General features: G+C 34.6%; 1 protein-coding gene across 3 annotated transcripts; it reads right to left on the bottom strand.

The window, feature by feature from the left end:
- Window positions 1-159: 159 nt before the first annotated feature.
- On the bottom strand, window positions 160-27,446 carry LOC148951247 (uncharacterized). Of its 3 annotated transcripts, none has more exons than XM_089090197.1 (9): window positions 27,428-27,446; window positions 25,682-25,868; window positions 23,152-23,348; window positions 20,394-20,512; window positions 16,541-16,755; window positions 12,628-12,792; window positions 8,976-9,161; window positions 7,598-7,775; window positions 160-2,155 (listed from the first exon to the last, which is right to left on the bottom strand). In XM_089090197.1, the coding sequence occupies exons 2-9, from the start codon at window positions 25,849-25,851 to the stop codon at window positions 1,706-1,708; spliced, it is 1,680 nt and encodes a 559-aa protein (XP_088946323.1). In that variant the 5' UTR covers window positions 25,852-25,868; window positions 27,428-27,446; the 3' UTR covers window positions 160-1,705. The 3 variants fall into 3 exon arrangements, with proteins under 3 accessions (XP_088946323.1, XP_088946322.1, XP_088946324.1); XM_089090196.1 differs by lacking the exon at window positions 27,428-27,446 and adding an exon at window positions 27,399-27,418; XM_089090198.1 differs by lacking the exon at window positions 27,428-27,446 and having other exon boundaries at window positions 25,667-25,803.

The raw sequence follows: 27,446 nt of genomic DNA, 5'->3' as shown, positions 1-27,446 counted from the left end.
ACCTTGCATTTCTTTTTGAATAGGTTTTTCCTTTTGCTTCGTCCTAGATTTAATTGCCTTCAACTTTTGTCAATACTCTACGATCCGTTAGCTATTAAAAACAAATATTTATTTACCTACGTTATAGATAAACGCCATGTGTCTTTAAAAATAAAAAAAGAACACTACTTAAATGTGAATTTGAAACAAACTCAAAATTCAAGTATGCCAGAATAATACATAACTAATATTAGAGAAGCAATCATTTAAAAATACTTTTATTTCTGAAATAGGTAAATACTTCTTGTTGGCACAATGCTGTCTCTTAAGTAGTCATATTTTCACCAGTGTTCTCCGAACCTCTCTTTAAGTTTCCAATCCCGAAGTTGTCAATTATGACCAAATTTCTCTTATTACAGTGGCCAACATTCACTGGAATCTTCATTGAGCTTCACTGTGATCTGAACATACATTTCGAACTTCTGAAAGTGGATACTTTGGAATGTTCAAGAAACTACTGCTAGTAACAACTAACAGCAGTACCGAGCAACCTGAAGCCAACACAACTGCACACACTCCTCAAGTATCCTAATATATTTGAGACCTTCCTGTTTGCATTCTTCCAAAAAAATTCAATTTCCCGTAAATCCTTTCTTACGAACTCCTCCCGCCCAACTCAGAGGAACTACCAACTTTACGTCTGGCCCAAGTTTGTTGGCCAAAAAAGGACGATCGTTGGCAATCTGTCACCCTTTATCTGCAGAACTTGTCACATCTTACATTAGCTATTTTAACATTATGTTATTATAGCCTTAGGAAGCAGGATATAACCACAATTTTCGTACGGCCTACTGTTTTAATTACGACTGTCAGACAAATACCCAAAACAATGCGTAGACAGTTCCTCTGAAAAAAAAAACATCTAATAAATCCTCCATCGTCTTTCGAAGCACCCACGAACACCCACAAAAACTTTCATTGCATTTTTAATTTAGCAGGGCAATTTTCATCCAGAAACTTCGTCCTCAAGAGCAAACTTCGTCCTGGGTATAAAAATACCCAGAAATTGAGAAAAACATGAAAAAACTGTGTGATAGAATCAGGGACGTATGCAGTGGGGGGGCTCCTGGCCTGCCCCCCCCCCCCCGAAATCTCACGATTTTTTTCATTTTCCCATAATCTTCTGATTGTTCTCGCAGAATAATGGTTTGAAGGATTTGGGCCCCCCCAAAACAAATTCCTGCGTACGTGCCTGGATAGAATATTGTATTCTCAATTACAGAGAATATTAAACCAGAATGATATACTTTATCACTAGAGCCAAAAAATTATATTTCACTGCTCTGTGTTATTGGCTTCAGTCACCCAAAATTAATAAACATTATATACATTTCTAGCAAATTTACGAATGACAAATTCATTGATGTTATTGTTAGAGTAATAGCGATTGTTCGTGTCAGAAGAGCCTCCAGATATCTAGTGTTCAGTCTTTCCCAACTCAAAATCTAATGCATATTCAGTTTCCATATAGCTCTTTAATTCCAACAGCAACTGCCAAATTATTGTTTTTTATTTATCTTATTTTATTTGTATGGATGTGCTTTGATTTTACAGAGTCGACATGTTTCCTGTAATAAAGTAAAATAAAAAATAAGATGGGGAGTCGTTTGAAGCAAAACACACAAAAAAAAAAACAAAACAGTAAATAAAATAAAGAAACACTATTCTATTTTATACAAGGGGTTGTTGCACATTTCGGGAAAGTCAGATGGGAAAAGTCATTATTTATGTAATGGTTCTGAGGTCCTTTCAAAGGATCATTCACACATTCAGATTTAACTTTGACCGGCCTTCCTCTTTTTCGTCCGGTATATTTGTTATATTTCTGCTGGGATTGGGGAGCAGTGTTCAAACAGATAAAAACAGACTGGTAGCTGTTAATTTCACCGCTGGTCGAATCCTGTGATTTTTTATTGCGTTTACTACTACTTTCAGACACAAGAAGATCCGTGCACGTTTCAGGCAATGACAAGTCCTTATATTTCTCTCGCATTTGCTTTGTGGTGAGATCATGCCTGGAGCGCAAGTGCATTGCAAGACCAGCTTGAGAAGTATACCATCCTTCACATGCAAGACACTGATAAGGTTTAGCGCCAGTATGAGTATTCATGTGATCCTGAAACGAGGAATTAATTATCTACAAGAAGTTTTAGATCCCTTATCACTCTAGCTCTCTTTTCCGACGAAAAATCATTATATAGGATACGCAAGTTATCTTCAGAGGGTATACATTTCAGTACAAAGTAATGGTTTAGATCTGAACAATATCTAGTTTCAGCACAAGTCTAATATGAACTAATGAAAAAATAAATCACAATAATTTGAATTGTATTCACACATTCCCAATCTGGGTTCACTCCTACTTTTGGGTATCCTCCCATAATCCACCTCTAAAAGAAAATCGAATCTTCTAAATACCACCGGAAATTTATTGATTACGCAAATAACGCTTTAACTGTTATTAGACAGTATAGCTTAGTCATAGCGATTACGATTTCTACCTATTTACATCCCAGTACTCGATAATAAGTAGCAAAAGCGCAAAAAGCAGCAATGCTCACTGAAAAGCATGGCCTTTAAAAAGCGGTAGGATTTTAGTTAAGCAAATAAAGGTAAACATTATTCAGACCCTTTTACAGCAGAATTTAGGACTCTAAGAATCTTTGACATGCCATTTTCAAATCCATGGCCAAGCAAATAACTCTCTATCTGTGGCGGAAGCTAGATGGCGAAGGAGTGAATAGATGATCTTTCTTTCCACTTGCCGTTGTTGTGGCTGTCGTTTGGACTTTAGTGAGAGATTCGAGTGAGTAGAGGTATATTTTTACATGTAGAAATTTATATTTTTATTTACTATTTGTTAAGTGCGTTTACAATATTGGATTTGACATATTCCAGAAAAAGAAAAGAAAGATCTACCATGGTATTATTTTAAGCTATCATTCCCAGATTAGCAAGTATACCCTTTATAGCTGCATTACGGCTGCTGGGTATGTAAGAAATATATCATTTTCTTATAGGTTTTATTCTCGCTCGGTTTCACCTATCTTATTGCCCTACCTCCAACAAGTAGCGATATATCAAATTCAGTGACCCCGATAGGCGTAACAATTTATGTCACACAGCAGATGTATTGTATATTTTAACTAGAAAATCCTTGGGTTTTCGAACCTCAAAAGTTGTGCAAAGTATGTCTGATGAAATTCAGCCAGAAAAAAAATCTAATCTAAAGGTCCGTCAAGTAACCACTGACAGTCAGACAACCACACATTTTTGGCAGCAAACCATACCACAAACACTTTTTCCGCTAAAAAGGCTGATCGATTTTGAGACTTCCTTGAACTTTGTTAAAGTTTGCAAACAGTCCGATCAAGCAGCATTAAACAAATGAGATAACATTCTTAGACAATTCCTGAATCTGATCAAAGACAGAGAATCCTTTAACTACTCTCTTCGACCCTTAGCCACATTGAAATATGACAGAGAACTACTCCCTTCGACCCTTAGCAACATTGAAATCTGCAAGGCCTAAGACAAGAGCTTCTGAATGAAGCAAGGCAGCCCGACCGATGCTTGGACATAAAAGACTAGTGAAGCCAACTATTGACTGGTTGCTTTACATCTCCAGTGACCAGGGACGCCAATAGGATTCCTGGGCCGTTATACTGCTAGGTTTTTGATAATAAGAGACAAATCCTCTGGCTGGAACAATATAAGGATTAATAAGTGTCCTGATTTGCCATTTATATACAGGTTGACCACTGTAAAGTGTGACCAATCTAAGGAATCAAGCATTTGACTAAAGAAGGAGCTCTTAATTTTTTTTTTTTTTTTTCATTTAAAAAATTTTAATCCGTGGTAGAAAAAAGATAACAGTGTCCTTTTTAGGGCCCCTTATCTCCACTTAAGGGACCACCATGGAGGCTAATTTCAAAATTACAAATGGGATTATAAATAAAATGTTGCAAGTTTGAAAAATACAAGCACGAAGAAAGAGTTTCGTCTTAAATCGGAAATAGGTTTACATATATAACAATCGAACATATATTAAATCAACGAAATGGGTTTACATATAAAATAATTGAAGGAGAACTTAATTTCAGATATTGTATTGTGCAACGGATATCCTGTAAATTTGTAAATGAAATAATACAGAAAAGGCTTATTAAGTTTGAAAAAGGTAATAAATAACGACGGTTCTCAACTTTTGGATCCTACATTTGCCAGTAGACATATTCAATTGCCTTACATATCAATTCTCTGGGAGAAAATCAACGAACTTTACTCAAACGTAATATTTCAACTTGTTTTAAATCAATCAGACGACTGAGTAACTTTCTAAATTCTGGAAAAGATATAACACGGAATATTTTGTCAAGTGGAGTTTATAGCATCCCTTGCTCTTGCGAGAAATTTTACATCGATCGAACACACCAGCAATTTGTAGAAAGATTTATTGAGCACTGGAATTCAATAGATAATGCTCTAAAATTTCCAAAGCCCCCAGAAAGTTTCACTTCAGCTTTAGCAGAACATATATTTCTTAATCCAGACCATTTTGTACAGTTCAAGGAGGCAACAGCCATTTCCAATGATAAAGGTTTCACTCAATGGGCTCTTGAAGCATTAGAAATTAAAAAACACATTTTTGCAGGTTTATCAATTAATAGAGATACTGGTAATATAAATATTGATCCTATTTATGATATTATTTTTGAAAATGAACCCATATTTAAAAATAAAATAAAGTATCGCAAAATTTCCCAAGGGTTACCTCAAATAACAAAGCAAAGTGAATAGTAGCATCATAAGCTTGGCATAAAACCATGTTATAATTACTGATTCCTTGTTCATATGTTATTTGGAAAGGTTTAATAATGTTACTTTTGTGACGTAGATTGGCGAGGAAAACTTCCAATCATAAAGATTAAGCAATTGTATATTATATTTTTAGGTGAGGTCTATTTTAGTTTTATGTATATTTTTTAGTTTTAGTTTATTTTTTATCTACGCTGAAGACGATTTGTTTGATACGGGCGAAATACCCGTTTTTGTTCTTTTTTCTTCGTTTTCATTTACTGGCCATAGACCCGTTTGTCGTATTTATACTTTTTTTAATTAGCCTACCCGTTATAAAAGATAACTTCTCGATCTACTGCTAGAATTTGAGATTTTCGCCTGTCGTATCCTGCAGTGGACACACAGAACAGGTTTAAATTTAAACTAGAAATTATAAAGTGTGTTCAAGTTCAATTCTTTTATTATTCACATATACATGTATATATTTGACATAGGCCCATGGGGAGACAAGCTCGAAAAACCAGACCAAGACAAAGATAAAATGACAAATAACACTACAGTATAAATATAAACATGGCGGCAAAGATACAATAACACAACAGTAATATGAAAGTTGCAGCTAGCCCAGGATTCACAAATAAATATCAAAAATATCAATATTATTAAATAGACATTAATACTACAAGATAGCCAAGAGACCCACATTCAACCAGAGCAATAAACCATGCAAACAATTTTATCTTATTAAATAGACGCTAAAATAAAGATAATTTTGAACTAAAAGAAATTTAAGATTCCTTGTTATAAATAGGATAGAAGTAAATTTATCAATAAGATTCTTGTGAGGATCCCAGCATCGGGCTATCAACACAAATGGAGGGAAATTAGATCTTTCAGTACTATATTTGTCAATTTAGATATTTTTTTTTCAAGTGTTATAACTATGTAAATCTTGTGATTGGGAGAACAAACTTTGATTGAGGTAATACGGCGGTAATTTCTTAATGTCGTAATTAAATTTGAAAAGAATTGCTCCAAAAGTAAATTGTTGAGAAGTATATCTAGGTAAGCATATAAAGATACTATAGAAGACTTATTTGGAAGTGCAGTAGATGATTGAATAAAAGTTTCACGATTCTTAGGGCTTTATTTTGTAATATCTGTGTTGGTTTATTTGAAATTTGGGGATTTAGGGATTAGGGATTTTTGGGGATTTAGATAAGTGTACTGTTAACAATAATTAATATTAGACTGAATCGGAGCAAAATAAATGCTTCATAAAGCAGAGTAGGGCAAACTATGCTTCAACCTTCGCATTAAACCAACACACCTTGAAATATTTAAGCGTATTTTTTTGAATGTTGGTTTTAAAAGATAAGCTTTCGCCAATTACAAGTCCAAGGTACTTTATCTTTTCTACCCGAGATATTGATAATTGATATTTTGAAGAAGTAACTCGGGAAATGCCAGGGCAAACATATGACTTTCTGCCGTAGATTATGAAATTAGTTAACGATAAATTTAAAGCAACGAAATCTGATGAACACCAGTCAAGATCATTAGAAAATGCAGTATCCAGTTTCGCAACCAATTCCTTGACATTCCTTTCAGAAAGTGAAATTGCCGTATCATCAGCAAAATGTGTGTTGAGACACAGGATTGCCAAAGGGCGATGAAGATCATTTATTTAAATTAGAAAAAGCTGAGGACCTAGGACAGATCCCAGAGGTACCACAACCTTCGAAGACTGCGGAACAGGTGGAGAGAGGAAATTGTCTCCATCTATTTTTTTTGCTTTCTATTATCCAGATATCCACATTTTTTACAAAGGAGTATTGCCGGTCAATAGTAGAATCAAAATGCAAATATAAAATTACTAAGAAAATGCAATATTAATACTGAGTGAGATTAAATCTTCTTCCCCTTTCTCCTTCTCTTTTATACACGGGAAACATTTATTTTGTTACCAGTTGATTACAGTAAAACTAGGGGTTTCAATTAAAAATTCAGACATACTCTGAGAATCTTTCACTGACAAAATTATTAAAATAAAAAAGCCACATCTAAAACTAAGTTATAAGAATAATATCTTGAAAATTATGGATACTGACGAGCAAGACAAGACCTGCATCAGATCCTCTCAGTCCGATCACAGACCCCTTATTTGTGTGATATACCTTTCCAGAATGCACGTCATATCCATACTGGGATCACAGACCCCCATGTCAATTCTCATTTTGCTCCGTCTAACAGCGGTTTTGCGTGTTATCTATCTGGGTTTCCAAGAAGACACGCTAAATTCACTTTCAATAAATAAGAAAATGGAGGTTAGTAAGAAAATCTCTTCTGAAACTTACGAGATTAATTGTGACATCGTTGGTGTGGTCTAACAACAGAACAGTCACCTACCTTCATAGGGTAGGGTTTCATGTTCAGGGCATAGAAAAAAAAATGTGTTTTCTAATCAACTGCTCAATTTTTTAAACAGTTACTTGCAGAAATCATAAGAAATGAGTCACTGGAAGTCACTCGACAACTCGAGCTTATCCAGGTTTTAGTTTTGTTATATTGTTGTTTTGTCTATTTTACATTTCATTCTACGTGAAAGAGGTGTGTTTATGAATTTGTTGTACAAAGAAACAGCATTGCACGATGCAATTGCTCAAATAAAACTTCCCAAGATAAACGCCTAAATTAAAAAGAACAATAAAGAGAATTAATTCAGCATGAATATAAAGAAAAGAGTAAAGCTACTAACCTCTAAACTTTTCCTAGTAGCAAAGGTTTTCCCACATACATCACAAGGATGGCTTTTGTTTCCGTGGACGTTTAATGTATGCCTCCGTAGACTACTAGGGTCCACAAACTTGGCCTGACAATCTTTACAGTCATATATACCGGACTTACAGTCATGTTTTTTTCGTGCATCCTTCATGCTGTGAATAAAAAAAAAAAAAAAACTATTTTCACATTCGAATATGTCCGTACACCGGACTATACCGGACACAGTTGTCCGTACACAACTATACCGGACTTACAGTCATGTTTTTTGCGTGCATCCTTCATGCTGTGAATTAAAAAAAACTATTTTCACATTCGAATATGTCCGTACACCGGACTATACCGGACACAGTTGTCCGTACACAACTATAGCGGACTTACAGTCATGTTTTTTGCGTGCATCCTTCATGCTGTGAATAAAAAAAAAACTATTTTCACATTCAAATATGTCCGTACACCGGACTATACCGGACACAGTTGTCCGTATACAACTATACCAGACTTACAGTCATGTTTTTTGCCTGCATCCTTCATGCTGTGAATAAAAAAAAAAAAACTATTCCCACATTCGAATATGTCCGTACACTTTTCATTCAAAAAAGTGAAAGTAAGTGCAGAAAAGTGAAAGGAGGCTCACGCCCAGAAAATTAAATTTTAATCAGGATGGACCGGAAGAAGACTGTCATTTCAAACTTTAACAAATTCACAGGCCTGCTATCTTTTTCTTTAAATAGTATCACTTTCTTACAAGTAGATATGATAATCATGACAAGATAATCCAAAAATGCAAAACAGCAGATCACAAATCCAATGTTGGAAGGGAGTAAGGGTTTTCTACTTTATAGATAATATTGGCACACATGGTTTTAGCACACAAATACCACACATTGGTTTTAAATTCAACTTTAAAGTTAAAATGAGATTAAATGAACTACACTCAAAAGTTCTATTTTTGATTACCTATACAGACAATACAAGCACTATCCAAGGTGAAAGGAACGCTTCGGATCGTCAGAAGATAAGCCTGAAGAGGTTCGACATTTTTTACTCGTGTAATCTACATGCACTTTTTGAGCTTTTACAACTGACATTTCATAGTTTTACCACATATTTGGTATTTATTATGTCGACAGCAAAATGTAAATGGCATAAGCTACTGAATAAACCCTAAAATTTGGCTGGTCGCCAAAAAGAATCCTTGATTACGCGAGTTTCCTCAGAAATGTCTATATTTGACAGTAAAATGAACCTGATAAGTTCAAATTTTATATTTATATCTAATATCAATGTACAATCTTAACAGCTGAGTTGAAGGATAAGTAGTAGCAGAATCTAATTAGGTCGTACTTACATACCTAGCACCACAATCTGGGCAGTTCACAGGATCCAACTGTTTCAGCATACAGCCTCTTAAATGGGTCTTCAGTTTCCAATCATTCATTCCGCTTTCACCACAGATGACACAAGACTTATTCCCAGGGGCATGGTGGATTGCAACGTGCTTAGCAAATGCAAGGCGACGGATTGTAGCTCTTTTTGGACTAAAAAGAATGAATTTGATATTATTTTTAATGAGAAAACAGTTACAGGATACAGCCCCTTAAATAAGCTTCAATATTCAGTGATTCTTTCTACTTCCTCCACAGATGACAATCCAAAACTTATTCCTATAGACATTCTAGATTGCAGTATACTTGGCAAATGCAGGGTGACGAATTGTAGCTCTTTTTTGACTAAAAGAAGATAAATTTAATGTTCTCTTTCTAGACTCCTCTTAACAACATTTTCTTTCTCAACAAGTAAATTCATTTTAGAAAATGTACTGTATTGATCAGGACCGGATAACGGACGATTGGGCCCAATTAGGCCCCGCGTTAGCATAAAAATGAAAAAAAAAGATTTTGAAATTTAAAGCAAGTTGTTTTTGACTATGAGGAATACGTTATGAGTTATTGAAATAATAAAAATATATTTATTTTAAGTTTGCATTGCTGGATGAGATTTTTTAATGTGTTTATTATTATATAATATTTATACCTTATATTACAGAAAGCTGATACCCGTAAAAGTTCATGTCAAATTTATTGAATTTAATCGGGATTGTCCTATAATAGAAAATTTTTCCCTACATACTTAAACTACTTTACGTACGTAAACTACTATGCAGGTATGTTTTATTTAAATATTCAATATATAGAGGGCCCCAAAACAAATTGTTCAATCGGGCCCTGCATATATTCAATCCGGTCCTGCTATTGATAATAGAATGAGTAGCTCTACTACTACTACTACTACCACAAACTCAACGCAGCACCAAGCCGCGTGGGGCCAACACACCTACACACGCCCCTCCTCCATCCCAATCAATTCAAAACCTACCTCTTAACACCCTCCCAGGAAGTTCCCATTTCTTTTAAGTCTTTAAATCTTTAATTTCCTTTACGTCCTCCTACCCCAACCGCGTAGTAATGATAAATAATTTCTTATTTATTATTTTTATAATTGAAAATATATATAAACATAATATAACAAGTGTTGACACTGTGTTGGTCGGGTTGAAATTTAAAGCAAGTTGTGCTTGACTATGAGGGATACTTTATGAGTTATTCAAATAATGAAAATATATTTATTTTAAGTTTACATAGCTGGATGAGATTTATCAAACATTTATTTGAGAACTTATTTCCTATAAGACATTTCAGAATTTGCTATAAGACATTCGAAAAACAGAATTTTCATTAGGTTGCAAAATAACTGGTGTTCATTAGTCTCTGCTAGAATTCATATCAGAAAACTCAGAATTAATAAGAGCGCTATAACTGGGGCTAAGATAGGTTTTACCAAGTACCGACTTCAGGGTAGATGTGTTTCTTAACTTCAACCACCATCCTGAAAACTTGCAAGAGACCTTTAATAAAGTTTAAATAAATAAAAAACAAGTTTTTCAACTGAAAATAAGGAGGAGCATTAAAAATTAAAACAAACAGAAACTATTACGTATATGAAGGGGAGCGCCCCATCCTCAACACCTTTTGCTTTTTCATAATTTTGAGAAAGCTTCTTATTATTTTGATTAAACGACCCTTGTGTTTCAGGAGTCGTTCTTAAACAATTGAGACAAAATTCAAATTTTAGCGTAAAGAGCGAGGTGTTGAGGAGAAGGCACCCCTCCTCATATACGTTATAATTTCTGTTCGTTGTAAGTTTTAATGTTGCTCTTTACTTTCAGTTGAAAAAACTTGTTGTTTTTTTATTTAATTTCTTATTGTTTTTTTTTAATGAGGCCAGGCAATCTGGCCCCACCTACACGGAGAAATCCCCCTCCCCGTAGAAATTTCCCTTAGATAATTCAATCCCGGTGAAAATTTACCCTGGACAATTACCTTTAACAACTTCACCGTAAAATTGAGACTCCCCAGCGGAAAATTCATCCCTAGAAAATGTATACATACTTCCCAGTAACAAATACTATGTGTAAAAATGGGCAAAATTTTTAACTTAAAGACCTTTCCCCTGGGGCTATGAGGGGGTCATGTTATACCCAAATACATAGTTATTGGGCCTTTCAACTATGATTGAAAAAATAGCTATCTCGAATGTTCAAGTGGACGTTTTTGGGAAAAACTGAACGGGGGCGGGTGTCTAGATGCCATTCAATTTTTTTTGTCCCTCAAAAAGGGCACTAGAACTTTTAATTTACGTTCGAATGAGCCAAATCACGATATTCTAGGACCACTCGTTCCTAGAATATCGCGAAAAAAACGAATAAAGATGCATCCGTGATCTTTCTTCTGGCAAAAAATACCAAATTCCACATTTTTGCAGACGGGGGCTTGTAACCTCTACAGTAGGGTTTTCTGATACGCTGAATCTGATGGCGTGATTTTCATTAACTCCTATGACTTTTAGGGGGTGTTTTCCCCTTTTTCGAAAATCAAGCGAATTTTCTCAGGCTCGTAGCATTTAATAGGTAAGATCAAGCTTAATGAAACTTATAAATTTGAAATCAGCATAATAAGCTAATTCTTTTGATATATCTATTGGTATCAAAATTCCGTTTTTTAATGTTTTGGTTACTTTTGAGCCGGGTTGCTTCTTACTTACAGTTCGTTACCACGAGACTGTTTGACAACTTTGGAAATGTTATCAAACAGGTCGAAGTGGTCAATCATAGACGTGTTGGGTAGGGCAGGGTCAATATTCTCGGGCTTTCAACGTAACTTCGTGGCTTTGTCTATTAAAAATTTACTATCATCTTCCCAAATTCTTGGTGGGTCCTTCCAATGTAGAACAGCCGCAAGAGCAGGGGATTCTATAAACATTGATAATAGCACTGGTTTTATCCCTGCTACAGATGGAAAAACTCAGAGTTATGTGGAATTTTAAGAAGCGACATAAAGATTTTTTTTTTTTTTAATCTTCTCAGTCTGTTACTCAATCTTAGAATGCAAGATAAAAGACTGAAGTTTTTCTTATCGTCCTCCATAGGTATACTGCAGTCTTAATGCACGTTTTTCCGCCTTTTAGGATCTTTTGCCATAAAAAAAAAACCTGGCAATTTTATGGGAAATCCATTGCAAAATAAAATGTCCTTAAGATAATATGGGGCTATATGAGTCTCCGAACATAGTTGTAACACCCAATCAACTAAGGACATTACTCTTTTTACGCAAGGAAGGTGAGGAAGTTCTGCACAAGGAAACAACGGCTAAGTAATTTAGCAGTTGGGTTTGAGTAATATTTACAGGGGCACTTAAATTTACTGTTATTGAGATTAGATCCTATGATAAGTTTAACAGAGCATCCTTTCTTATCGTAGAACGAAAATACGGAAAAATGATCCACCCCTTATACCCAGAGAAGAGAGGGGTTGCAATGGTTGGCCAGTCTCATATTAAAAAGAACTTCGATTTTTACAGCGTCTAGGGTTAAAATTTTGAGAGCTACCTGGAGCTTCCACAAGCTCAAATCCCAAGCAACGTGGTCATCGAAAGGCACTGAGCTCACCTATAATTACAGCCGGGATATAAACATTCAAACCAGTTTAACTGTTGTTCAGGGCTCCATTGAGATATGATATCAGTAGGAGGATGACATATTTGATGCAAAGCAGGCCAATCAATATCTTGAAACTCCGGTGTAGACAAGTGCCCATAGTCGCATATTGTGCATCTATTGAATATTATGTCGCATTAGTTCTATGCTATACCACAGAAGAAAACGTCAAACTACGAACATGAATAGTAAAAAGGTGAAACAATCTAAAAATTCTAGATAAAAATATCGTTGGAATTTTGTTCAGTTTCGCAAAGGAATTTAAACACAATTTATTACTCAACAAAACTGAAAAAAAAGTAACTCATTTAAAAAATCATAATCAATTCTGAATTTTTGGGAGGAGGCACGGGCCCTCCTTGGTATGTGTCTGGATCGGGATATTGAGTTTTAAATCATCATTATTACTTTTTTTTCTAGTCCTATTAGTACTAGCTTAGAAAAAGCTTAAGCCTTTTCTATTTTGTGATATCCTACGAAATTTCTAACGGGGAAAATGTGCAAGCCCGTCTACGATTCTGAGCTGATCGACAGACGGCGAAAGCAAAAAAAAGATATTTCCTTGACATCGATTTTAATAAAAAAGAAGAAGAAAAACAACAACAACCAGACCCTCAAATACAAAAAAAATATTTTCTCTAAACTAGCATTGCCAAATATTTGCTTGGGCAACTAAGAATTTTTCAAGGATAAAATTAAACACTATTTAAAAAAAAAATCAGTTTTTACATTTTTGTATGCTCAGTGCAAAGCAATTCTATACACAGTAATTTATTCGAGGAAGAAAGGGATATTGAAAAATACAGGCAACCTAAAGATAAATTATATTTTAAAATATAGAGACAATTAATAAAGGAAGACTTTGGGTGCGGGAGGGGGCAGGAGAAGTCCCCTCCCATCTCATGCGTGCGTGCCAGACAGAAGGACCTTAATTCTAGTTGGAAGAAAGTTGCGAAAACTTGCGTTACGCCATCAAAGCTCTCAGTATGGAATTGAACTACGTCCTGTCTTTTTTTCTGACAAAGAGAAAGAAAAACCTCTGATTCTACAATAGGCTGAAATTTTATAGAAATTAAAGTGACATAATTTCGGCTGGATTTATTTTGACCTTGCTCTCTACTTTATTTTTAAACCTTTTTTAAAATAAATCAAGATCAAGAGTTCATGCAATAGAGTTAAAATAAAGATAAGCACAGCTTAAAAATTAAGAACTAAAAGAAAGAAACTTCATAATCATTAAAACTCCCTTGCTCTAAACTCAGTAAATATTATATACTCCATTTGAGTACCTTCACGGTTTCAGCAAAATGGTGGCGGCCTTCCCGTGTTTCCTAAATTACACTAAATTAAAATTGGAGCGTTTAATTGTTTTGGAAATTACAAATGAGTAATACTGTTGAGAAAAAAAAACTCATGAGAAAATACTGTTGAGAAAAAAAATCGATGAAACATTTAACGTAACTGAAGAACAGGAACATCTTTCCCGCGATATTTTCTTCTGAAAATTAGTCAATGGCAATCTTACTTAAACTAATACCATGTCGTAGCACAACAGATTGATACTCTGCTTGGCAACACAGGGACCAGGGATAGGTCCCCGCTGCAGAAAGGTTGGGCGACAGGCTTGCTACTTGTCCCTGTAAAAAAAGACCCAGCAACTGAAACATTGGTTCTGTGCCCTATGCACCAGCAATGGCTCTGGAGGATCTTTATTCTATCCTTACTTGAACTTATACATAAGAAATCACCTTAAATCGGAAGTATTTTCACAGGGCAGTTTCAATTTGAGCTGCTTTAGGGAAAATGGAACAGCGAACAATTTTACTATAATCATTGCAGTCAAGCCCATGAGACAATAAAATGGAACTAAAAGGATTAGCTTATTTTTAAAGGTAGCAATTTTCTCAAATACGAAAAAAAAATAGTACACAAATTTTTGGTTTGAAGCCAGGGTTTTCTACGATCACAGTAAAAAAAAAAAAAAAAAAAAAAAAAAAAAAAAAAATTTAATATCTCACCAATAAACTATTTTTGCTCAGAAAACAGAATCACAAATTATGCAATGCTATTGCCCTACAATAGTACTATTAGTGATATTTCGGCGAAGAAAAAAATCTATTTGGTATGGATGCCAGTTCATATGGATGAATAGATCATATAAAATCTAGTTCATATGGATGAACTATTTTTCCTCTTCTTTTTTCCTGGGGGAGGGGATAAATTAGATCTGCTACTAGCGGGGAAATAAAGCACAGAAAGTGAAAGGACATAAAATCCATGGTGTCCTTTTAGGATGATTCACCTTATTTCCATTCTTACAGGTAAAATTTTTAAGATATTTGAGCCCCTAACTTGAATGCTATTTCAATGGTATTCAAGCCTACTAGATTACGTAGTACCGTGGAACTACTAGATTACGTAGTTCTAAGATAAATCGCATGTGTAAACTCGTGTACTCTAAGCATGTAGTAGCAAAATAAATCTAGTCACAATAAATCATTTAGTAGTAACAAATGGAGTAGCAGTAATTATGAGCTTAATTTGAGCCCGCTGCAAACTTAGAAACACCCAAAAAAATCTTATTGGAAAAAAATCTATTTGGTATGGATGCCAGAATTTCAGGGCTCAGCCCAAGTCACCGTAGAAATACACTTGTGGCTAAACAACAAACAAATTACATTCTTTTTAGTATGATATTGATATGTCAATATATCGAAAAATATTGCTAACAAAAAGTAGCGTTTTGGTGCAGTAATATGGTGACCGTTTTGGGCATAGTGTTTTAACTCCTGGCAAGCTACATCTGGCTCACACAGAACCGCCCTTTGAGGGTTTATCCCTTTTGTTAAGATTCCGTAAACTTCTTTGAGATTCGCAGATAGTAAGTAGAAGTCAAATGTGAAAAGGGTACTTACGCATTTTGGGGTCACAATCAAACTCTCTTCTCAAAGCTATCCTATTACCTGAAAAGTCATTCACTAAGTTTAGACTATGAACCACATCTAATTAACAGAGATTGTGGTAGATTATCATCTATTACCGAACACCTCAGGCATTGCTTGAGAAAGCACGTTGAGCTCTAAATAGCCAGCAAAAAACATTTGACCTTGCTGTCACCCAATGGGCAGCAGCAGATTCAAAATCTAGCATGGCTTTGAAGGTCTTTAATAGGAAATCAGTAGTTCTACAGAAATACCCATACCAGGCTACCATAAAATATATAAATATTGAAGTAAATGAGAAACTAACACAATCTATTGGAGGCAAAAAGGTCAGATTCAAAATTTGTTTTAGGTAAGCATCCCAGGCCTTAGCTTCCCACATTTTTCTTTGTGACTACAGAAAAGATAGAATTACCTAGGGGAGTCTGAAGACCATTAATGCAAACACGGAAGCCATTACGGAAAAGATTAGAGCGATTCCTCCATCGAGTTGCGACAACCAGTCACAGACAACTTTGGTGCCAATAAAAGCAAAGAGCTATAATGGAGTTGAACACCTGATCTAAGAAGAAAAGTTCTCCGATTCCCAAATTAAACATTATGATTTATATGTAAGGGACTAAATTAACATTCCACAACTTTATTTAGCTGTGAATTAAACAAAAGAAATGAAGCCTTTCCGAGGTCATAGTCTGTTTTTTTTTGTCAATCTGGAAACTCGAAAATTTTAACAAAAGATTAAACAATATGTTCATTAAATATAGTTTTTGGTACATATTATAACAAAAGAAAAAACTAGACTAGAAGAAAAAAAATTATATATGTGAATATTGACATTCACCAGTGAAAGTTGACTTTCTCCAAGGCGACATGGCACTACTGATTACAGCTTAATCACAATTAATAGACCAAATCAGGCTTACACAACGTTGCGAGACCAATGCACATGATAGTTTTCATGTCTAAACAGCTCCCTTGCAGTACTTCTTGCCAGTGGACAAAAGAAACAGCCGAACGCGAGTGAAGAGCTATGAACATTTTTCATATGCTCTTCCATCTCTATTGGAGTGCCATGAATCTGCTTCTGACATTTGTAACACTTATAACGTCGTCGGCCATTTCCAAGACTTACTATATCCTAGAACATTTAAAATATAAATCTGGTTATTTATTGATTTCAACATTAATTAAATAACTTCGAACAAATCATACACCGCCAGTTTTGCACATATCTTACATACTCATAGCCCTGAAGTAATTCTATGGCATTCACAGCCCTTAGAAGATTAATTGAACGAAAAAAGAAATTGGGCCAACATATAAGTGCACAATTCAGGTTAAATAATATAGAATAAAATGGGCTGGTATTCTCGAGAAACAAACAGCAAGACTATACCAAAATTAAAAATTAAGCAAGAAAAAACCGGTTTAGAAATTATTTAGAGAATTAAAATAAATGGAATAGATTTGTGATCTTGAAATGAAAGCTCATTTTGAACCTGAAATTATTCACCTAAAAAATGTAAATAATTATTAAAAATGGCAATATACTGGAACACTGATTTCAAGCAAGACTCTATCATAAACCTTCCATTTCTACATGCTAGAATGTGCTTTAATTGGTCTAAAAGGTTTCAATACTTTAGGCTAAGTAGAATCGACTCTTAACACGCAGATAAGCTACTAAAGCAAAATTTCACTCCAGACCCTTCTTTTAAACGAAAGCTTATAATTTGAGGCTTCTGAAAATAACAAAGTCCTATATTTTCCAATTATTGCTAGTCCCCTGAATAGTGTCATTCAAAAAAATAATCCTAAATATCCCTATATTCTAAAAGAATACCAGATCAAACATTTAGTTTAGGTTAAAAAAAAACAAGGCTTTACACCGCATAAATAGTGACTAAAAACCTTCAGTCGATATCATATATGGTAAAAAAAAGAAGAAAAAACCATCAAATTTATACAATATTATCGCCAAAATAACTGAACAATGGATTACACAATATCAGCTCTTGTAAACAAATAATTACATCACGTTTGGTGTCGTAATCTATATTCGATGTTTGCGCAGTCAATACGTAGGAAGTCGGATTTTAACATGGCAGGCATTTGAATTACCTTCTCTAGTCTGGCTATAAGCTAACACAAAAAATGTTCAGAATATATAATTGCAATAGGTTTCAAGTTCTTTTTAATTTTCAAAAAGTACAGGGATACCCCTGAGTTTTGTTTCAAACTATGAATACTATTGGGCATATTGTTATTGAATAATATGGGAAATGTAGACGCATGTTTATGCTGTTCATAATCTCTGTATAGCTTGCTAAGTATCTTATGGGTTGTGGATTACAAGCGGGAAATTAAGATCCGAGACATATGAGATCAATGTAGCTAAAAGGAAATCAAAACTATCCTACTACCGCATATTATGTTCCTGGTTTTAAATATTCATCATGACCGTTATTAGTGAGTTAACTTCAGTTAATGATTTAACTGACAATAATACCATACAGATAATATACCCATTATATGCAGTCTGCAACAAGTCTGGCTCAAGAGTTTTTGGGACCCTACGTGAAAGTATTTCTAGATAAAGATAATTCAGCAAATAAACTATATGATATTTTGAGCGTAAAAGAATTCAGTTGGAATTCTAAACTTACTATCTATTGTGATGTTTTTATTCTTACGATATTAGAATTTATGAGCCTATTGTATGTTCTAATGCCAGGCCAGGGAATATTCTTCATGGCCAGGGAACCTATTACCCTGGCCATAGAGCCTTTCGAGGGGGGAAAAGAGTATTGTACTTCCAATCTGTATTTATTGGTGAATCAAACGCTAAAAACTCTAAACTCTAAACCAAGTCTATTTTACAAGTATTTTTGTTTTTCAACATATATTAGTCCTTTTTTGCCATCCACTCTTATCAAAAATAGCAGTCAACTGGTTCACCTACTTGGTAAAGTGAAGATTACATATCTTATGTAGTTATGTTACAAATGTCAGTTAAATTACCTTTCTTCAGTTACATATCTGCCTAATTAGAAATAGGAAACGAGAGGATCAAAGAGAAACGCAGCTAAAATGTCCTTGAAATTGTTCAAAAAAAAAAAAAAAATCAAATTTAAACATTCAACTTTCTAAAGATTGGTAAGAAGAATGTGGACGAAGAAAATAGAAAACTAAAAAGCTGAATAGAGGAGAGTATTTGGCGCTTTGACAAGGGCGTAACAGGAATTATAACTACTAGTGCAGTTATGACAGTGCACTACTGACAGTGCAGTTGTATGCATTACAGCGATAATATTTGAAAACATTCTTGAATTTAATCTACTAAACTTAATGCAAAAGGTAGAAAAAAACAAAATTACAATTAAAAAAAGCAAAAAAGAAGTTGAAACGTCTCTTTCTGGCGAGTCTTTAACCTTCAGCTCAATGTAAAACTGGAGTAAGAAACGAAAGAAATATATTAGTTTTAAAAAATTTTACAAATAACATTTCTATTTTTATAATTCCCTTGATGATTTTACTGGATGAGATTAGGGTTATTGTTTTTATTTTATTTTTTTCGAGAAGAACTTGATTTTTTCCCTTGTCAGTTTCCGACTCTTTGACCGTGAACTTGCAACCTTCTGAACTTTCGTGTTAAGACACAGACTACACCTGATCAGATCAGTTTTCTTATCTCAGGCCCTAAAGACATTTAAAATGTGGAAAAAAATAATAACAAAAATGATTTTCCGCATGGCGCAATTACTAATCTTCTGATACTCTGCCCTCGACTGAGAGGTTGGGAAGAAACCATAAAGATTGGATTGCTGGAATATGAATTGCTGAACAATGGAATACACAATATCAGCCCTTGTAAACAAATAATTACATCACGTTTGGTGTCGTAATCTATATTCGATGTTTGCGCAATCAATACGTGGGAAGTCGGATTTTAACATGGCAGGCATATCTGGGATCATAGCAACTTTAGTCTAGAAACATATTTCGCAATATTGACAACAAAATAGACTTAACGCATCTTGTATCACTAAACAGATGAAACATTGTAAATGATTTTGACATAGAGTCCAGGAGAAGAAGATTTATTTTGCGAGAGATTTAGCTCAACTTCTCAATCTGCACAATTTTCAGGCTTTCTAAATTATTGTGTTTTGTTCATTAACAAACTAACTGCTAAATCGATCCGACGTCGGTTAGGCGTCACTAGCCAAAATTTTTAACGATGGAGGGGGGCAACAGATTTTATCGACTGGGAGGTCGTTTTTAAACACTGATTTGTGTGATATTGCCATTAAAATTACTTTATTTTTTTGTTTTTAGAGACAGAAACTAATCTAAAAGACATAATAATAAACTTGTTGGCCTAATTAATCCAGGGATAGAAACCTATAAAATAATCCAAGGGGAGGCAGACCCCCCCCTTGTGAGCATGCATGGGTTAATGTTCCTCTCCTTGGCAATGTTCACCAGCTACTTTTAGCAAAAATACCCATTGAGACTTGAAGAAACTTTTTCTGTTAGGCGTTTTGAAAGATATGTAAAAAATAGCCACCATTCAAATACATAAAAACTACGAATATGGTAATGGTATAGTGATATTTACCAAATTGATTATCAAATTAGCAAAGTGACATAAAACGGGATACTCAAACTAAAATAAAATAGAAACACACGAGATAAGAGGGAAGAATTGAAGAAAGGTTATATGGGAAGAAGGGAGACACAAGTTCTAGATATTAAAAGTGGATCTAGGGTTACCTGAAAAAGATTGACGTCATGTACATTCTTAATCATATTTTCCCATTTGTCTTTATCCAAAGAGACTAGATCCTGTTGAATAAATTTCGCAATCATTTCCAGCGTGAAAATAGAGCCGTCTATAACACAAAATTAAGCGTAAAAATGCAATTTTTACTTGACATGAAAATTGTTCACGGTAACTAATTAAAAAATACAAATAAATATTTTTAAAAGCTAAAAAAAGAGATTTTATTTCAAAATGTACTAAAAAGTAAAAACGAAATTTTACTATCCGGAAAAATTGAAATTCATAGACAAAAATTCGTAGATGCCAAAACCTAAAAATTTGTTTCCAAATTAGGGTCCTCTTGGCCCAGGAGCTTATAGATGTAGTTCTCAAGCCCTTCGAAAAATTGGTCCGTTTATGGGAGGGAGGGGCTATCACTTAGTTTAAATTTGTGTGCATTAGGGCCCACTCAGCTCAGGGGCTTATGACAACCAAGAAAATAGTTTTCTGGCTCATTTTCAAAAGATCATTCTCAGGAGCCCAAGAACTCACCGTTGCATGTTTAAAGCTATTCGGGAGGAAAAAAGTTCTTTAGCCCGTTTTTGGGCCTCATTGTCGGGAGAATTTTGTTCTTGTGCATTAGGTATCCTTGGCCAAGGGACTTACAGATTTAAGTTTGAAGCTAATGGGAAAAAAAAATTTCTAGCCCTTTTTGGGATTCATTTTTGAGGGGTCTGCGCTCGCAACAGTAAGATATGTATGTAAACCAGGTTTCTCCTGGCGCAAAACCTTGCGGTTGTAAGCTTCAAGCCGATCAAAAACAGTTTTGGGTCCCTTTGCGGATGCCATTTTGGGGCAAACCAATCTATATTTTTTTTAATATTTTTTTTTGGGGGGGGGGGCTCTTTAATGGGATGTTTTTAGGCCAAAAGAGTCAGGGATACAGGTTTAACGGTAAAATTTATGGTCCCTGAGCAATTTTTTGATAACAATAAAAAAATTCGATTTTTTTGGCAGGTTTAGATCAAACAGTTCGTGGTAACGAACTGTAGGTAAGGAGCGACGTGGCTCAACAATAACCGAAACTGTATAAAACAGAACTTCGATATCAATAGACATATATCAAAAGAATTGGCTTATTATGTTAATTCTAAATATATAAGATACACTGCGTTTAGCGTTACTCATCAAAAGGAACGAGCCTGAGAAAATTTGCCTAATTAAAAAAAAGAACACCCCCTAAAATTCCAGGAATCTTAATCAAAATCACACCATCAGTTCCAGCATATCCAAGAGCCCTAAAGTAGATGTTTCAAGCTCCTATCTGCAAAAATATGGAATTTTGTAAATTTTTTTTACAGAAGAAAGATCATGGATGCATGTTTTTTTCCAAGGATGATCGCATCGAACCAATAGTTCTAGAATATGGGAAAGGGCTCCTCCGAACGGAAATTAAAAGTTCTAGTGCCCTTTTATTTGACCAAAAAGATTGGAGGGTAACTAGCCCATCTCCCATCCCCCTTTTTTCCTCAAAGTCGCCCGATCAAAATTTTGAGATATCCACTTTGTTTGGAATGGTTGAAAAGTAGAGTAACTATGCCTTTGGGCATAACATGACCCCCCTTAGCCCCTGGGGAAATATCTGTAAGTGATGAAATTTGTCCATTGCTTACGTATAGTATCTGTTATTGGGAACAATAGAGACACTTTTCAAAGGGGGTGGGGGGGGGGGATTTTCTGCTGGGGGAATTTTCCGTGGATAGGTAAGTTTCCGTGGGGTGATCTATCCAGGGGAAATTTTACACTAGGGGATTTTGCCATAATTCCTATGCGAAATTCTTTTTATTTATCTCACTTTCTTTTTGCCAACTCAATTTTACATGTGGAGATGTTGAGGGCAATTGTCCGGGGAAAATATTTACCGGGTTGGCATTGAAAATTTCCGGAGGAAAAAGGGGGGGAGGATTTCCACGGCAGAAATTCTACCTGGGGGAACTTTCCACAGGATAAATTCCCAGAGTGAATTTTCTTCGGAAGCAACTTTCTACTAGAGGGCGGGGTGTTTGCAGGAAAAATTTTTCCTCGGAGGAGAGGATTTCCGGCATGGTTTTAAAAACAATCAGAAATTAAAGTCTTTTTCAGACGAAAGTGCGCAAAGAAAATTTTTTCACCCGGAATCGTCTGCAAGAATTTTTCGGGGGAATTTTCAGCTAGAATGGACTTGTCTGGGTCTAATTACCCTGGCGGGAGGGGGAATATTTTGAATTGGGAGAACTTTCCATGGAGTGATTTTTCATGTGGAAGGAGTTTTCCATGGAAGGGGAGGCAGATTTCCCAGCATTATTTTTAAAAAATCAGAAAATAAACAAAAAACGTTTTTTCAACTGAAAGCAAGGAGCAACACGAAAACTTAAAAGGAACAGAAATTATTACGTACATAAGTGGGTTGTCCCCTCCCCAATATCTCGCTCCTTACGCTAAAGTTTGACTTTTTGTCTAAATTTCAAGCCGATCAGACAGTAAAAATCCAACCCCGCCCTACCTTTTCTACACTATGAAATCTATCTATGAATAATGGGCAATTTGCCTTTTTTTTAAGGGGCCTTTTTCCTATTCTCCAACCAATCTTTTTATAAATAGACGTCAAGAAAAAAATTATGCATAGAAGACAACCTGTTCTTTACTAAGTCATCCCTAGTATGCTGACTTGGATTTATTGTATGCTGTTACTGGTTCCTCGGATTCATACCAAAATCGTATTCTAATTACCTTTCTGAGTAGGATGTTTGTGATTCTTCCCGTCTTCCTTTTCGAAGCTATCCTCGTTATCACTACTTTGTGATGATTCGTCCATAGAGCAGTACAAGGTGGCTGTAACGGTCTTTCGTCTAAGTCTTTCACTTAATGACGATTTTTGTGTTTCAGATTTTGCTCCATTTATCTTTCGTTTTGCATCCTTTTCTTCCCTATTATCAAAATTAAAAAGACTATAATTTTTCTAAAAGAAATTAAGACTATAAATTTTTTTACAGAAAAAAAAACCATATGAATATACACCAATGAACATTAGATACAAGGCGAAACTTCCCTAAACTTATTCTACAGTATAATGATTGACTCCTGTGTCCTGAAATACGTTTGGTGACCTTGTAGCAGAACAATTGGCCAATTACCATGCAGATCTATTTTTGATCATTTCAGTTACAATCTATTACCACAAGGAGTCCAACCTTCTTCAATATTGGCAAGTGTCACTCAGGGGCTCCAGATTCGCGTTGATGCTGGGTTCCCTGTTGGTTGCTAGGGCGATTTTTAAAGGAGGACAAGGGTAAATAGGTCAGTTATTTCTTTCCTAAGGTATTCTTCAAGCTTTCAACAGTTGTCCATAAACCCGGTGAACCAGTGTTTCTTTATAGTATCCACTCTTTATACTTCTGAGAGCATCACTCTTTGATGTCTTTCTTCAAAAGAAAGTTGGTAAGGTGGGATACTTGCTTTTGTAGGACTCTTTGTAGACAACCATGTCCGAAGACTCAAAGTAGTTTTGTATGAGTGGATTTCATGGTTTGCTTTTCACACCACATAACAATACTGATCCAAGCACTACTTCATAAACTCAAGTTTTGGTGGGTGGGCGGATTTAGCTTCTATGCCACCTGGCTCTACTCAACTGGACAAAAAGTGTGGTCACCAGTACAAAGTTTCTTCACTGAATAAGCCAAGATATCTTCACTCAATCAAGGAAGTTTCCAGGATCATTCAGGGTATACTCAGTTTTGGCTGGGTTTGTCTAGAGACCCATAGGGACAGCTTGGTTAACAATTTCTCTGAGCATCTTTTTGTGCTTTTATGGCTAAGTCAGTTAGCCAAGCTACATCATTGTCGTAATCAAAGGTCTGCCATAGAAAAGATTTGAGACATATCAACTCCTTGGCATGTCGTCACTTTGCGGGCAACATACTTCAGGATTTACTAAAATACGAGTAGCTAATCAGCATACACTGTTAAAAAAAAACTCAGCTTGATTGGGTCTTTTTTCGCAAGAATTCCCTACTTGTGAGAAATGCCTAAGCGTTTTTGGGAATTATTTTTGTAGCAATTCTCTGCAGGTACTATTCAAATTTGTATTCTAAGAGGGGAAATTTGGTCAATGCATCATCTCTCCTTCCTAAAACCAAACTGTTCTTCTCTTAAAACTTTACCTATCACCTCTCTTAGTGTAATAAGTACCATCATGCTAAGTAAATTGATTTCAACAGAAATAAAACTAATCCCTTTTACACACAGAACAATGCAATTGTTCTGTGAACAGGAACACGTACTTGATGAGGCCACTAAGTTAATATTGAAATATATTTTACAAACTAATTATTCAAATAATAGATTGTATACAAGATAAATTATAAGGAATGTTCAGGCCCACTTGGACAGTCAATGTAAATTATTTCATTACAGAAGTTACCGTCAGCAGGAATTTTGTTTGTTTCTACTCAATTCATTTGAACAATGAGCCCTCTAGCTGATAGTCAAATTATTTAGTACATATGAATTTGGAACCAAATATATATTGTAGCTGATTTATTATTTCTGTAGTTGTAGTATAGCTACTTTGTGACATTTGTTACCATATAATTTCCAATATTAAACAGAATAAAATGTGTATTTGTGTCTCTTAAAGTTCAGCACAGATAAGACCTGGGAGCACCATTGAAACCATTTGTATAGCTGATGTTTATATTTCAAATTTCTTCTAATATTGACCATGATCTCAGGAATAATGGTATCATTGAGATGGCGAGCAAGAACACTAATAAAAGACCTTGTTGTAATGCTTTTGTACTATGTAGAAAATCACAAATTCTTTACCCGAACTAAAAAAAGAGACAAGTGATTCATCTTCAATTGTTATGCAATTCTTGATTCTGTTGAAGACATAGTAAACTGCTATTTTTCCCCTCCTGGTTGAATTTGGATATAGTATATTTAACCTATCTTACACGTTTCTCACTATGCCACAGAATATTTAGCCTTATAACCAATTATTACTTGTATTCGTTTTGTGCAGTTTCTTGTTTATTGATTAACAAATTATTTATCACAGATGAGCTTTGCATTATATATATATTTTGTCCAGATATATTTTCAGGTTTTCTCTTAACAAGATTTTTAGGAAAATTAGTACAGAGATGAGAATATTGTACCAGCTAGCTTAGAATAGCATATAAAATAATTAGACAAAACTTTTTTTCTTTAAAAAAAAATATGTTGTTACCATCACACTTACCTAACTCATCCATACCTTTTACAATTAGGAGCTCCAACATTGATATTCTTGTGAATGGTGCTTTTCTCAAGTTTAAAGTCCTTTGGATTTGGATTTACAATGAGAGAGAGAGGTTCTTTGTCCATAAAATCTATTCCAAGTTCTTTGTCAGGGATCTGACACATATGTACTCTATTTTCAGCCATAATAGGACAGCACTAAGCTGAAAAATAAACAACTTTAAAACATTACTTACTCCAAGCATTGCAATCCAGGGATGAGATTCTCTTTGGACATCCTCTATATTCAGTTATTTCAAAACACAGTTTGATTTTATGAAAACACAGTTTGATTTTATAGCTTTTTACTATATTTTTGTTATGATTCTGTAATGCTTGGATGTAGACCAATTTAACTTCAATTTTTGGTCATTCTTGATATTTCACAATTTTTTGTCTGTCTTTGGTTACTTTTATTTGCTAAGTAACAACTTAGAGCACAAAAAGCATAATTGAAAATAAATAGCATGATTGGATTTGAACAAATTACTGAAACAGGAGCCAAGCTAGTGTGATTTTATTGAAGGTTTTAGAAAGTTTTTTGCAATGCATCTACCTTTAAGAGATAAAAATGTTGTGTTGTCTAATAAGAAGTAAACTTTATTGGAGCTCACATCCTTAATATACCTGAAAAATGCAAGATTAATAAGCACTATTGAAAATTGGCTTCTAGGATTAGCTGTCTACAACTATGTCATGTGTTGATTAGCAGTGATGGTTTGATCAGTTTTGGTTGAGTCAAATTAAAGCACGTTTTTATCTAATGAAAGTGAAGAGCATCACTAAAACTTGAAACAAACAGAAATCCTTCCATACATAAAGGGGGCTACCCTTCCCTAATCTTCAGGTCATTATGCTTAAGTTTTACAATAGTATGCAGAGATAATTTATGACTGAACAAATGTACAGCCTTTAAATTGCCTTTAAAACATTTGAACTGAGAATTGTATTGCATTGTGTATCTTTAATAAGCTTTCCAGTTCTTGATTTATTGCAAAAAATACTTTCTATTCCATTTCTACTCTTTTTATTCCTCTAGATTCCCAACCATCACAAATCCAAGTGTAATTATAGCTTCATTTTTAGTCTTTCATTTTCAATTGGTAAGATTTGATACACAGAAAGATATTTTTGTTGACCTTTGGACACCAGAAGTGAAGTGTCTGTTTACAAAAAAAAGAAAATAGGTGACAGCTTGTTTGTCTCTTATCTTGACTATGCTGAACACATCAGTGTGAAATAAAATTTTTGTAGATGAGAGAATACAAACATAGGTATAAAAATACTGAATTGTACCACATTGTACCATAATTTTGTAAAATGTACCAAATTTGTGTGAATGTGCTGAATTGTACCAGTAGAGGTGAAATGTATCAAAATGGTACAATTGTACCATGTTTTGCATCACTGCACCCCATGCTGTTGTTCCTTTTCAAAACATTGACAATACAACTTTGAACATGCTACCAACATCAAATTAAACCTTTTTATCCACCCCTTTCACATACAACTTAATAAACTGGCCTATCATCCTACACATCAAAAATTCATCATTAATCAAAATTCTTAGCATTAATCCTACTACAACCCCTCCTAAAGTTTCTTTTTCACATAAATTAATGGTTTATTTTCTCTATTTTCCATATTCTTTAAACTCTACAACACAGTGGAAAATAATATCTATCTCTATCAACCCATGTAATTGGGCTTCAAAAACCCACACCTCGATTGCAATTTGAAAT

The sequence above is a fragment of the Artemia sp. Qi Xiang Cuo genome, chromosome 6, assembly GCF_049724085.1.
Source record: "Artemia sp. Qi Xiang Cuo chromosome 6, ASM4972408v1, whole genome shotgun sequence".
NCBI lineage: Eukaryota > Metazoa > Arthropoda > Branchiopoda > Anostraca > Artemiidae > Artemia > Artemia sp. Qi Xiang Cuo.
This window is presented reverse-complemented; position numbering and strand designations above follow the sequence as displayed.